The sequence below is a fragment of the Astatotilapia calliptera genome, chromosome 8, assembly GCF_964374335.1.
Source record: "Astatotilapia calliptera chromosome 8, fAstCal68.1, whole genome shotgun sequence".
Classification (NCBI taxonomy): domain Eukaryota; kingdom Metazoa; phylum Chordata; class Actinopteri; order Cichliformes; family Cichlidae; genus Astatotilapia; species Astatotilapia calliptera.
The window spans coordinates 22,361,331-22,374,644 of record NC_137429.1 but is presented as its reverse complement, the minus strand read 5'-3'; the positions used below and the strand labels follow the sequence as shown (position 1 = coordinate 22,374,644).

The 13,314-nt window shown below is 42.0% G+C and overlaps 1 protein-coding gene across 7 annotated transcripts in view; it reads left to right on the top strand.

The window, feature by feature from the left end:
* The window catches only part of mrtfab (myocardin related transcription factor Ab), a 39,992-nt gene that overhangs the window by 20,822 nt on the left and 5,856 nt on the right, over positions 1 to 13,314 (top strand). For 5 of the 7 annotated variants that reach the window (XM_026177183.2, XM_026177180.2, XM_080305594.1 and 2 more), the window contains 9 exons: positions 3,644 to 3,709; positions 8,159 to 8,214; positions 8,543 to 8,618; positions 9,156 to 9,317; positions 10,757 to 10,920; positions 11,029 to 11,163; positions 11,319 to 11,387; positions 12,036 to 12,220; positions 12,585 to 12,756. In XM_026177183.2, coding sequence (XP_026032968.2) covers positions 3,644 to 3,709; positions 8,159 to 8,214; positions 8,543 to 8,618; positions 9,156 to 9,317; positions 10,757 to 10,920; positions 11,029 to 11,163; positions 11,319 to 11,387; positions 12,036 to 12,220; positions 12,585 to 12,756 — 1,085 coding nt within the window. Of the gene's footprint in view, positions 1 to 3,199; positions 3,463 to 3,516; positions 3,536 to 3,643; positions 3,710 to 8,158; positions 8,215 to 8,542; positions 8,619 to 9,155; positions 9,318 to 10,756; positions 10,921 to 11,028; positions 11,164 to 11,318; positions 11,388 to 12,035; positions 12,221 to 12,584; positions 12,757 to 13,314 lie in introns of those variants that run through there. The other 2 variants (XM_080305595.1, XM_080305596.1) reach the window with 2 other exon arrangements.

The following is a 13,314-nucleotide window of genomic DNA, read 5'->3' as shown; positions in this document are numbered from 1 at the left end:
GCACAGCGCAGCAGAGGAAAGGCAGCGGGAGTGAGTCCAAAGTGTGAATGGCCTTAACCTTGCATTGTTTCTGCCCTTTTAGCTCTCTAGCTTCTTTCCACTCTCACTGATGTGCGAAACATTCGCTGCAGTCATGCGCTGCGTTCGCCTCTCTGTTCAACACATGCAATTGAACGGTGCTACCGTGCGAAAGATGAGAACATCTTTCCCGATTAAAAAACATTTCCAAAGCCAGTGCCAAGCGTAACGTCTGTTCAAAGCGTCTGCAGGGCTCGTCTTTAGGTGGGTATGTGGCACACGCTCTGTGGGCCTGAAGCCTTTTGCCTTCATGTGTGTCACTCGGGTTGGTGCGCGCAGGCTTAGTCGTGCCAAGCCAGGGGTCTTTGGGGACAGTGACGAACTCAGACATGTTTAATCAGATCTACTGACACATGAGCACAGCAGGCTTAGCCCAGTTGGCCACCAGCATCCCAATTCATCCTCGTTCTTCCCTCCAATGTGACTTTTTACCTGTACAGCCTTCTTTTAGACAATTATGATGACTTGAAACCGATCTGATCTTGACATTTAGGAAATAAAAGCTCTATAAGTTCAGGTAAAGATTTCATTATTGGTGATTTGTTATAAAGTTAAGCTTGTGAAAGGTTTAAAGAAAGCCATGACTTTAGTTGCCGGGGAGAAAAAGTGTTTTGTTTTGGGGGGTTTTATGTACACCCACACAGAGATCTTAGAAATAACAAATCAATGTGCAAATCATAGTGTTAGTTCTCTGACGTTTGCAACGACGAGTTTAATCAAAAGATCGAGTAAGCGAATTGTCTTCAAATAAGCCACCTGCTGTCATTTCCTCTGCTTAATCTAAAATCTTCAAACGCTTGCATCTCTGCCGTCTTCCTCTTTCTCCCTTGTCTGCCTTTGCTTTAACTTTTTATGAGTGTAGTAGCAAGCTTTGGCTGTGGCCTAGTATCCCAATAAAACTGTCCTGCCTTTTCATCCATTTTCTTAAATTAACCAGAATGGCCTTCAAACCTGATTTAAGTCCCAGAGCATGTCCTGGTCGCAAAACACAAAGACACATCCCTCCTCTTTTTTCCCAAGCAGTAATCTGCTTACAGTTAACAAAACATCGCTATCCTTGTTGGTTATGTTTTTGTCCACTATCTTATCTTATTATAAGTTCTTGCTGCAGTGCATGTAACCATAGCCACTGTCGTAGTGCAAAAGTTTTCATTTGTCTTTCTGGCACCCATTTAAAGTTTGTTTTGTGGTTAATCCAGAACAAACAGTTCACAGCCTCCAAGTGGTTTTTGTCTGTCTGTTATACTCCTGTCTTTGTTGCTGTGCTGCAAGCAAGCAGTATTTATTTGTGTAGGACTTTAGGAATACTAGAGTCACAAAGTGCTGTACAAAACACATGACAGTTTAGTTCAGCAGACAAAAACTAGGATTAAAAGCACTGCAGCATTGAAAGAAAGGGCACGAAAAAGTTAAAGTAAGGAAAAGTGGAATTAAAGTAGATACAAAATGAGAAGAAAAGTTAAGAAAGAAGACAAAATAACAGGCAGTGGTGCAAATGTGATTATTTTATGCACGTGAATCTTCAATTTCAACACTGCTACATTTTTCGCACCATGATTGTCTGCCAGAGACTTCTGCAATGTTGGGGTTGGAGGTTTATTGATAGCTGACGCTTTATTATTATAGCCAACCATTGGAGCCAGTGTTGCAACTGTACTGAGCTCATCAGCTTGGTGTTTAGGGGGGACAGGAAAGTGAGGGCAGGAGAAAACTGGAGTATCCTGGGGGAGGGATAGAAGATGTGGAGGGGGTTATGGATAGAGGGAAAGTGTAAGAGTCTCTTTCTAAGAATAAACCTTCCTTCCCTGGAAGCCCCGTGTGGCATGGCATCTAATGGCGCATGGCACGGTCAGTCTGTATCAGTGTGTGTCTGTGTGTGCACGTTCCTTTATTGAAAGTGTTTTCCTGTGCGTTTGCTACTGAGACAAAATGAGTGCTGCCAGCTGCTGTACAGGCAAGACCATATAGATCGACTCGCCTAAGTGTGTTTAGGCGTGCGTGTTTATAATGCTAAATGTCAAATGGCAAGTTATTGCTTCTAGAGAGGAGTCGGTAGTGTTAGACTGATACTTTCAGACTTGGAGCATACACACTTGTAAAAACAACAGAGGGGAGCCGGGATCGCCAGCAAGAATTTGGAGCCAAAGAATGACATTTAGTTGCACAGGCTCTGACATTAATTCATGGCTCTTGCGGCGTTCCCGTCTAGGCGAGGATTCCTTGTCATAACACAGAGGCAGCACCGCAGCAGCAACAGCTATATCGTGAGCTAGACTGAGTACCAGTGATGTCACTTTGTTGGCGAGGTAGAACCGGTGCTGCTTGACTGAAGTAGCAAACACAACCCTAGCTAGAAATGCTTGGCAATCTTCAGTGGTTTGCACCACACTGTATACGCACACACACACACAAATAGATACGTAGCCCTTCAGTAAGGGCGACAGGGCGCTGGGACAACTTGAGCAGGAGCGTCAGCTGAATGTTTACATCAGTAGTGAAGTTACTTGGTATAACAACATACTGCTTCCTTGGAAATAAAAGATAAACAATGAAATGGAAAGACATCATGCACTGTCACTTACTTACTTGCTTACAAGCTAAAAAAAAATCATTACACACAAGTGTCTGCAGCCATTCTGGGTGTCTTTTTTCATGGGTGGTGTGTTTGTGTGATGTGATGGTTGACTAAATAGTTCAGGTCACTTCCCTAAATTGCTGTCGTGTTGCAACGAAGCCAACATGACAGTGATGAAATGCTGTGTACTTGTGATCTTGCAGGTGTCTATATGTAATTGTTAGTTTGTTATATTTGTGTCTTTGCTTTGTTTAAACGATAGCCCGCTCATTTCTAATTTATTATCCGGTTACAATGATGACGCCAGACTTTCTGGGCTCGTTAAAACTTTAAAAAAGTATCAGGATGAGGACTGTGCCACACAGCACTCAACAACTGACATTTTATTTGTTTAGAAATGTCAGACATAGTCCAACTCTTTCTGTCCAGCTTTGTGTTCCTTACAGTTCTCCCCCACCCCGCTTCTCCATTATGTAACAAGAGCTTCCTGTTTTGAAATGACGATGCAATCGGCCCATTTAAAAAGGAAAAAGGAAAAAAAAGTAATTTAGATTCAAATCGGTGCTTTTATTTTTTCATTTCTTTTAATTTTTTCGTTAATTTCTTATAGCAGCATTATGCCTTAGTGTTCTGTCTCTCTCACTCTTTGATGGATGTTTGCTGCTTTTTCACACATCTGTGCTCAGAAACAGGAAGTCTGTATACACACACACCTTGTACCCGCCTCCTTTGTAACTTCAAAAAAAAAAAAAAAAAGATGCATGCGAGGCAGGGAGACTGGAGAATGAACCGGTTGCCACAGAGTAAAGGTCCTCGTCGTGTCAGTCATATATGTTCCTTTATGTGCTTATTTATCTAAATATTGTGGATCTGTTGCTGATTGTAAGGCTTTACGGGCACAGAGCTTCACCGCTGCAGTTTCTTAATCTCGCCAGCCGTCACTGACTGTCTTCTCTTCTTTCTCCTCTTACCTCCTGTGTCTCCATGCAGTCCTCCAGCTCAAACTTCAGCAGAGACGCACACGAGAGGAGCTGGTCAGCCAAGGGATCATGCCACGTAAGTCTGCTGAGTGTGTTTTACTTGCTTTTTTGCTTTTTTTTTAAGCTCATGAACCAAAGTATATATCGTCAATGTACGGTAGTCTGACTTTAAGTGTGCTTTTAGACTCTCAACTGATCACGTTTTACCCAAAGACAGCACTTCTTTATTGTCTGGAACAGACAGTATCATCTCGTTTTTAGAAACTCGAGCAGAAAACAGGAGCTTTGGCTGTGAGCTGAGGTCAAACTGCTAACCCTTTCCTGTTTCAGGATTACACACCAAATCTTAAACTGTCACACACTAACAAGGTCGCTACCTGATGCTAGACGCTAAACGATACTCACGTATTTTTTGGAATGTCGTTTAATTCACATCCCGCTGACACATTTTGGTTCTCAACAACAGAACCTGGATATGTTGGTAAATAGCGTCTGTCAGTCTGTGCCGTATATGCTGTCATATGATGGGTTGTATAGTGAAGGTCTGGAATGTCGTTTCTTGTTTTTTGCTGAAAATGTCGTCTCTTATCGGCATTATCAGTATGAGTATGTGTGTTCTGCAAGTGTCATATTTAGCTGTATCTTTGCACCACTTTGTATTATCAAATAGGGCAGCTTCCTCTTTATGTCTATCCACTTCCTGTTTCAGGGTTCCTCACATCACAAGAGTCAGAAATATAGTTTTAAAAGTTTCCCTCCGTTTCTGTGTAGAACCGAAAGCACTTTTTCGTTTTTCCAAGAAGACTTTTGGTTTGAATTAAAAGTGTGCAAGCGAGTGTTCGCCCTCATACTGTAGACGTGGTAGCCAACATTCATTCTAACTGAGTAGATTTTCAAATGGAGACTAAATACCTGTTAGATTGCCCAATAGGCCTGTTCAGACATACAAACTTTGACAGATTATGCTAGCTGTGTGTTAAGAAGAGTATCAGGGAAACAAGTAACTGTGAATGGATGGTAACATGTGGCACACCTGTTGTCATATTTTGTTTTTGACAAAAGCAGATGAGATTGAAAAGATACACCATGCAAGCTGCTTTCAGCCTGCAGTGCTGCACATTCAGTTTACATAACAGTTTAAGGGTTAGATACATAAGAGTACCATAAAGTGATGACTGAGGGTTTGTTTTGGTGGGCAGCATGGAGCCTTCCAGTGAACCATTTAAGTAGTCTAGTAAATCGCTCTGTGTCCTCTTTTCTGCAACAGGCCCTGTGCCAGATTGTTGCAGATTTAGGATCAACATGTTTGGATTGACTATTTCGCTTTCCAGCTTCTCCTCTGTGGAGATTCCTAGGGGGAAAAAAAAGTATAGCTGTGGGTTTAAATGAGATTTTAGATTGCTCCTAAGTCGATGACTTTGTTGACTACAGAAATCCTCTTTTAAATTGTTTCTCCGAGATGCAGAAAGATGGGGCAAAGGTTGTTCAGGCATCAGGTCCGCTGTTGTGTTATAGTTCAGTAAAGATCATATGAACCGTTCTCTTCACTTCTCGCTTCATCTTCGATCGATTTTCACGGTAACTGTATCTTGTTGACAGGAACAAACTTTGCCAAGTAGTTCCACATTGCTCCACACCCTGAACACTTTCCAGCAAAGAAAAAATAGTCTTTATATTTCTTAATGACTCTGTAATTACTGTTATTTGCTGGATTTTTGAAACATAAAAAAAACAAAATCTGAAAATTTCACTTACAATGTCACCACATGGTTTGTTTTAGTCAACATAGAACCTTCAAAGGTGACATAAATGATCAGGGGTTTTCTGTCACTTCTCTAATTCTTACATTTAAATGTCCTTTGTGCTGTGTTTTCTGGTACTAAAAAAAGACTTTTATGTCTGAGTGCTGAGGCAGGGTCAGTTCCTCCTGTGGTATCAAATCCTCACACTGGTTTTGCAACTGAAGGTGGTGTGAATGAATAACTTTCCACTTTCAAACACTTTCGTGAGGTTCCTGAACACAGACATTGACTGTCCAGCTGTGAGCAAAAGTCAGTTAATCATCATTTAAGAATGCCAACAAATATATACTTTTGTAGCATTAACATATTTTGTTGCTCCGCTGTATGAAAAACTGGGCTATGTGTGAAGAAACCACCAATGTTTTTATAATGAAACTGTAGCTAATGGGGTCAGGGAGGTTGTGGTGTTTCACAGGGGAAAGTTCTGAACAGTGTTATGTGCCCAGCTATAAGAATAGGCTTGAAAATGCTGTTTTTGAGCCGAATGTTTTCACTTCCTCCTGGCATGTTCAAATAACTGTTTAGTGTTTTCTTCCCCATGAAGTTTCAGTTTAAAAGTGCTTCAGGAGCAACATCGTGAAAGAAGAACTGTTGATCCAGTAGCTCGTTTTGGGAGTTTAATTTGCACCTAGTTCTATTGGTGTGTGCGTGTTTTGGTGTTTCGAATTCTTTTAATGTTTGAGTATATCCAGTTATAGGTTACATATGCAATGATCATTTACACATCATAAAAAACTACCGGTAGCTGCTTTGGGTCTTTTCTCTTTCCGTTTAAGCTGCTGATTGGCTGCCTCTTGCAAATAGAAGGTTTAAACTGCAGGGGTTACATGAGAAACTGGGACTGGTGGGGACGGCCGCACCAATAAGCACCAATGACAGAAGGGCTCACAGGCCAACAGACTCATTGTCCATTCTTTTATGCATTTGGTGAACATTTATTTTCCAATGAATGCCAGTAAGAGTCTGATATGATTAAAATAAAACCAGCCCAGCCTTCTCTTGCCAATACGCAAGGAAATATTGTTTTCATTGAACATCATATTGAAGCAATTAATCTGTGTTTAAGTAGTTTATGGGCCCGGTTTGTCCTTGTGGTGTTATTATTGTGATCCAGACCACTCGTTGGTCATATTACAACTGGTATTCTTTGAACGCCAGGGGTTGTGACACAAGGAATGCTTCTGACCCCCACCCATCATCTGTGGTGCACACACAGTTGACGCCCTGCTGTAGCCAGAATGTCCAATCTCAAACACCCTTGGCAGGGATTTCACCAACTCTTGACCAATCAGACGATCGCTGTCTTACATCATTATAACTGCCGCTGTCCTCTGAATATCCTTCCCCAAAAACGAAGCGGGCATCTCCCCTGTCCGTTTAGCTTTTCTAAAACCTCGACTTTATATTTGTGGTTAAAAAGAGTTTGATGTCTAGCGCTTTGTTTTTTGGATAGAAATGATCTTCTAGGCTCAAAAAAATCTGTGATGGGAGATGGACTGTAAAACTTTTTGTTTCCTTGCACTGGACCTTTCTGCAAACTGAATAATTATAAAAGTGTAAGATAAAATGCAAAATATATGACGCTCTGGACTCATTTTTCATGTTGACCACCTCTTTCACCTCAAAGGTAATACAGATTTTTTTTCTTTTTACACAATTTTAGCCAGCTGAAATTGCTTTTATGCATTTCCCTCTTACAAAAATACTGCATAGACGTTCACTCCCCCACCCCATACACTGGTCATGGCTGAGCAATGAAGTGATGAATCTAGACTTTCGCTGGGTGTGCTGCACTCTATTCATCAGTCTCTCTTCTGCTGCTCGCTCCTTTTTAAAGAGCCATTCCAGACTCTGTTCATCAAGAATTGATGTCCCTCAGCTACAGACCATCTGCCAGACTTATTGCAGATAGTTTGACCTCTGAAATGCAGTTTCTTTAGACTTACCTTTCGTCATGGAAAAACTTAGAACGCACCACAATCTGCAGCACGTTTCTGTGTAAAATACCAATAAAAGTATAATGAAGCTGGGCTATATGTAACCTGTAATCTTTATAAGTGTTTGTATTCCCTTTTTAACACTGTGTAATTCTAAATAACAGATCAAGACAAAGCTGAATGTGTCCAAAAGTGTCTAACGTCAGTTCAAAGTATGAGAAAGAACATTTGGAAACTTTGGAATACGTGGAAAACTCTTGCTGAATAATGAACAGTGTGTTCTCATTTAGGTTAATGAAACTGCTGAGTGAATGTTTGGTACAGTTTGCGCTCATGGTTTTAGTCATATTGTTCCATTAAATCAAGCTCATCTAAACTACTTCACTACCACTGACCACATCGCGACACTTCCTGCAGCTGCCTTGGTGTTTGAGTTGCAATGAGAATAAACGTAACACAACTGATGTGAAAAGCGTAGTAAAAGGCCGAGGAAACGCTGGCAGTAACGGTTTTCTCGGTGATAACCGAGGTGGATGTGCACCACACTCAGCAGCAGAGGCTGATCTGCCTACTGAGTTGTCATCAGAGTGTGTGGTTTAGAATAGCACTCCTGACCTTCTCTGCCAGAAGCCACTTCTGCTTTGAGTCTGTCTTTGACTGTAGCCGTACAGGTTCTCACATTTTTGCTTGCTGAAAGGAGCATCACGACTTCCTTCACAGTCGGTCTGAACTGCATTAATCTTGGCTTTTTGTTTCTCCTCCTGTTCCCCCTCCCTCTCCATGCAGCACTGAAGAGCCCAGCAGCCTTTCACGAACAGCGGAGGAGTCTGGAGCGAGCAAGGGTGAGAGCCATAAGAACAATGAGTCTCCTGCAGTCTCAGTGGATTTTCTTCAGAGAGGCAAAAAACAAACAAAAAAAAAAACCCACAAGAACCTAACAAATTGAAAGCTTGGACGCCACAGATACAGATTGGTTGTAGTTGGGTTATCGTACAGATAATCTCTGGTTAGTTGACGTTTGTGCAAAATTGTTGTGAGTTGCAGAGCCAGGAAATGATGAAAACAAGTGACATGGAAACAAAAGCATATATTAAACTGACAGAATAATATTTTATGGTGTTGTAGCAATTTGGAGTTCATGTGATTTTTGGCATCTTGTTTTCTTCCCAGACTGAGGACTACCTAAAGAGGAAGATCCGGAGTCGTCCTGAGCGCTCCGAGCTGGTCAGGATGCACATTCTGGAGGGTGCGTGTTTTTTTTAAATTTGTTTTTTTAATCAGCAAGTGCCAGTGTTGTCAAAAAGTCACATTTTAAGCTTTGTAAAATACCTAGACAAAAACAGAACCAAATCTTTATGAAGAGGTTAATGTATAGTTCCTCCTTCATATTTCTGCTTGAAGCAATTCCGTGTTCTTTGAGGGTATTGCTTCTGCATCTTAAAACTCGGTAGCTCGATTCAGGCGCTGTGAAAACTCTTTTATAAAATGTGTTTCGGCATGTTGTCTTCATGAGGCAAGGTGCTTATCTTCACATTTTCACATTCATTTTAATATATGTTTTTGCGGTTTAAAGTGTTATGTTTGTTATGATTTTTTTTAAGCAGCTGGTTTGACTGTTGGTTTAGTTTCTTTTAAATTAGGTTGAAGTCAAACCGAGGAAGTGTTAAAATAGGCTAAAACCTGCTGTAACGTATTGAACAGATTCACAGAGGATTATATGTGTGTGAATCACTTGATAAATAAATGCACATGTATCCATAACGGCCTGCTGTGCCCTCTGCAGAGACGTCGGCAGAGCCGTCTCTGCAGGCTAAGCAGCTGCAGCTGAAGAGAGCACGACTGGCCGACGACCTCAATGACAAAATCTCTCACAGACCGGGTCCCATTGAGCTGGTCCACAAGAACATCCTGTCTGTTAACTGCCATCTGCAGCACTCACTCCCAGGTAATAACACACACCTCATCAGCGTTCACCTGTACTCGTCTCACTCCAGGGACCCGCTCGGGAAAAGAAAATGTCTTCATTGATGGCCTTGCTCTTTCTTTCAAATGTAATCACAAGTTTAAGTCGTTGGGAAGGTTTGATTGCACCTGCGATCAACTTCGTCAACGTTATCGTTGTTTCACCTGTGTTTCATCTGCTGCACTTCCCGTGTGTCAGAACGTGCACCCGCAGTTAAACTGAGAGCAGGAAAAGGAAAAGCTGGGGTGACCTTAAATGACAGTAAAGCACAGTAACGACTCACACTGAGTCGTGTGAAAACGAGTGAAAATAAACGAGCATTGTATAAAAGTCTCTCTCTGAGGAATAATCACTGGCGCAGGATTGGTGCTCGTTATCAGTAGATGCTTAAAGTCCCGAAATACACAAGTTTTACAAATAAATGACTGAAAAAATAAATCTTATCTCACGATAACGATCGTACTGTATGCATTTATTTATGTCTGCATGCAGGCTAGCATCTCCTTAACGAGTAGGCCCACACAACATCGTCACACGTACAGCGATCATTAAGATCTGTATTTTATTTTTTTAAACTGTTCATTCTTTATATGTCTTTATTATTTCATCATCTTGCTGGTAATACAATGTTACAATCTCTGTAAAAATTTGAACCTCTGATGAAACTTTGTCGGACTCGCCTGGAAAAATGAAATGAAGAATTTGAAAAGGTGCCGCAGGCTATTGTTTAAAAGAAAAATTGGGCAATCTTGTATATTTATGACACTTGGTTCAGAGATTTACACACATACACATACACACACACACACAGACTTTTGCACAACGTTGCACAACACTCACAAGCGTACCTGCAGGAATTAGCAAGACTTGTAAATACAGGACAGTGGACAGGTTATGGTGAATTCAGGCTGAGCCTCAGGCATGTGATGAATACAAGTTCAAACACGTCCCCTTCCACTGTTCGCGGTGCTATTGTACCTGTGTTTTGGTGTGCAGTTGCGCCACCTCTACAATTTGATTTCCGTTCAGACTGAACACCTGAGCAGTTACACCATTCACGTATTTACAGTAAGGTGAGTGTGTAAACAAAACAAGCAGCTCTGAAACAGAAGTGACTCAGAAGCTTTGTTTGGACACGGCACTGTTTTGAAACATGAGACACGGCACGCGGTGTTGTAACTTCTCTAAAATTGCTTAGTGCCGATTGCTAAAGAGCGGTGACTAACTTTAGAGAAACTTTATTTGAGTGTTAAAATTGCAGGGGAAGCTGGGAATTAAGCTGTCCTTTCCTGTGTTTCCCAGCGGCTCTGGAAATTCCAGACAACGCCAACCCCTTTCGCACCGCTGAACCGCTACACCAGAAGACGCCACCATTAAATAGCGGTTTCATTAAATGTGTGAACGTTTGTGCACTGTCACAGATTCTCCAAAGGGAAACGGAGGAGAGAGCTCATCTTTGGACGAAGACAGCAGTGATGCTCTGTCACCTGACCAGCTAACCAATCAGGACTCTCCCCTGAGCGCTGTCCCTCAGGTCTCCCCCTCAGACGTGCTCACCCAGAACGGAGACCTCTCCCCCACACAGGTATTACTGAGGTGGAACAGAAAGAACTGGACAGAGCAGTTAGTGAAACAAAAGCAAGTGTTTTTCAGCAGGATCATGCAATTAACCACAGTGATATCATCTCACCAGTTTCTCACACAGCCTCCTGCTCCACCTCCACCACCACCTCCGCCGCCCCCTCCCTTGTTGAATGGGTCCGCTTCGTCCCCTCTACCTAAAACGGTGACCTCTGGATCCTCCCGCCATTCTGCTGGACAGGTCAAGGTGCGCCGATCGCTCAAACTTCCTGTTGATTTTCGTGATTTAAAAATAATTCTGACCGTAATCTCTATTTATGGGAACGCTGTAGCTCACCAAAACCCCCTCCTCATCTCTTCATTTCCTTCCCCCCCCTATTTCTCATGGTTCTCTGACTGCAGTCTCAGGCCAAGACGAGTTCAGACCGCCCTCCACAGAGACCTAAGAAAGCAAAGGACAGCAAACCAAAGGTCAGAGGTCTTTGTTTTGCTTTCATTTTAACTCACACACCGGCACATGATTTATGGCCAATTTTAAATTTAGTATTTAGTATTTATTTATTTATTGTCATTGTCAAGAACAATGAAATTGCGTTTGGGGCTTCCATACAACCCAAAAAAAGTGACTGGTCGCAGTCACTTTACCAGTGACTGCGACCAGTCACTGGTAAAGGCTGTTTTTTGATGACATCTTGTCTGCAGTAAAGATTTTAAGACTTCAAATTGTGTTTGTCTGGCTTGCTGCTCCCACAGCTGAGCGACAAATATTAAAAGTTACTCCTTAGATTTGAAAGAGCCAATAAAAGTCTTCTTTGTGGTTTTTGCGTCGTCTCTATTAAATCATAGAGCAGGGGCTTCTCTCTAACCTCAGTGCTTTTTTCTGACATTTTACAATCATACTGAGGAGAATTGCTTGTAAAAGAGGAAGAGATACCATTTTATGAAGCCACAGTGGCCTCAGCACATCAGAAATATATACTTGCTTTTCTTAACTGGAAGTGCGTTAGCTTTTACTTCAGTTAAGTTTTTATTAGTATGCATCGTTTGACCTACATGTACAGAATGCCCATGCATCTCACACGTGTCTGTCTCTTAAACATTCCCTCCTGCCGCGTGAAGGTGAAGAAGCTGAAGTACCATCAGTACATCCCCCCCGACCAGAAGGCTGACAAGGAGCGTCCGCCTCAGATGGATTCATCGTATGCGAAGCTGCTCCAGCAGCAGCAGCTCTTCCTGCAGCTGCAGATTCTCAGTCAGCAGCAGCAGCACTACAACTACCACACCATCCTGCCCGCCCCTCCCAAGTGAGTGTCGAACCACTTTTGCGTATGTGTGCGTATGGTTTGGAAGCGAGGATGAGTAATTGCTGTGGGTTTTTGCCGAGAGTCAACAAGTTCAACACCCTTATTTTTTTTTCCTGCATTAAGCTAGTAGCTGCAGTGTAGCTTTACAGTTTGTATTTTTTTCCTTTTTACTTTGAGTATACTTTACAGTTAATATAAAACTTTCATGTTTCATTTTAAAATTCTAGAAAACTTATTTAGAAATTCACAAGTTTCATCTTTAGAGCTGATCTCTCATCATAATTTCCCCCGTGGTCTGCCAGAGAAAAAAAACATGCTCGATAATCTTTATTACCGTACATCTTTGTTGTTTGTCTTCCTTCAGGCCACAAACGGAGCAGCCTCCCACAACCAACTCTGGCCCTTCCCCCTCCCGTACCGTTCACACAACAACCACCACAGCTTCCTCGAGTCAAACGGGGACGGCCCGTCACAGCCAAACCGCAGTGGGAGGAGCCAAACCAACTACTCTGCCAGCCAACCTGGATGAGTTCAAAGTAATTAACTCAGGACCCAAAAACAAACTTATGAGATCATTACTGCACACAGTGCTGTGGCTCATTTTGTTGGGTAATTCAAATCAAAGATCTAAGTTTGTGCTCAGCAAAACGGCCCCAAACGAAAACATCATTGATCCTGCCCATTCTAAAATAGAGCTCTGATTTTGGTCCTTTCTCAAAGGGAAATCTGTGAAAGTCTGCAGCAGTCTAAGCTGTAAGGATTAGATCTTTGCAGACACCCCTCATATGGTGGTGGACTCTACAGACGTGTAGATGTTCTTATACTTTCTTCATGTATTGTTTGTGCTTTGTCATAACTGCAAAGCCAAATTAAGAAAGATAGTTAAACTCACTCGGCCAGAGAATAAAAGACGTGATCATTAGACAGTTATTGTGGCGCACTGAGCCACAAGCCAACAAAGTTATCTTTTAAGGCTCCTTCTTTACCCCTTGAAACCTTACTAGGAGTAAGTAACCCTTTAAACTCTTCTCTTCCCTGAGTGCTTTCTATCATATTTCAAGCCTGCTTGTAGAACAAAATCACCTGGTTTGCAT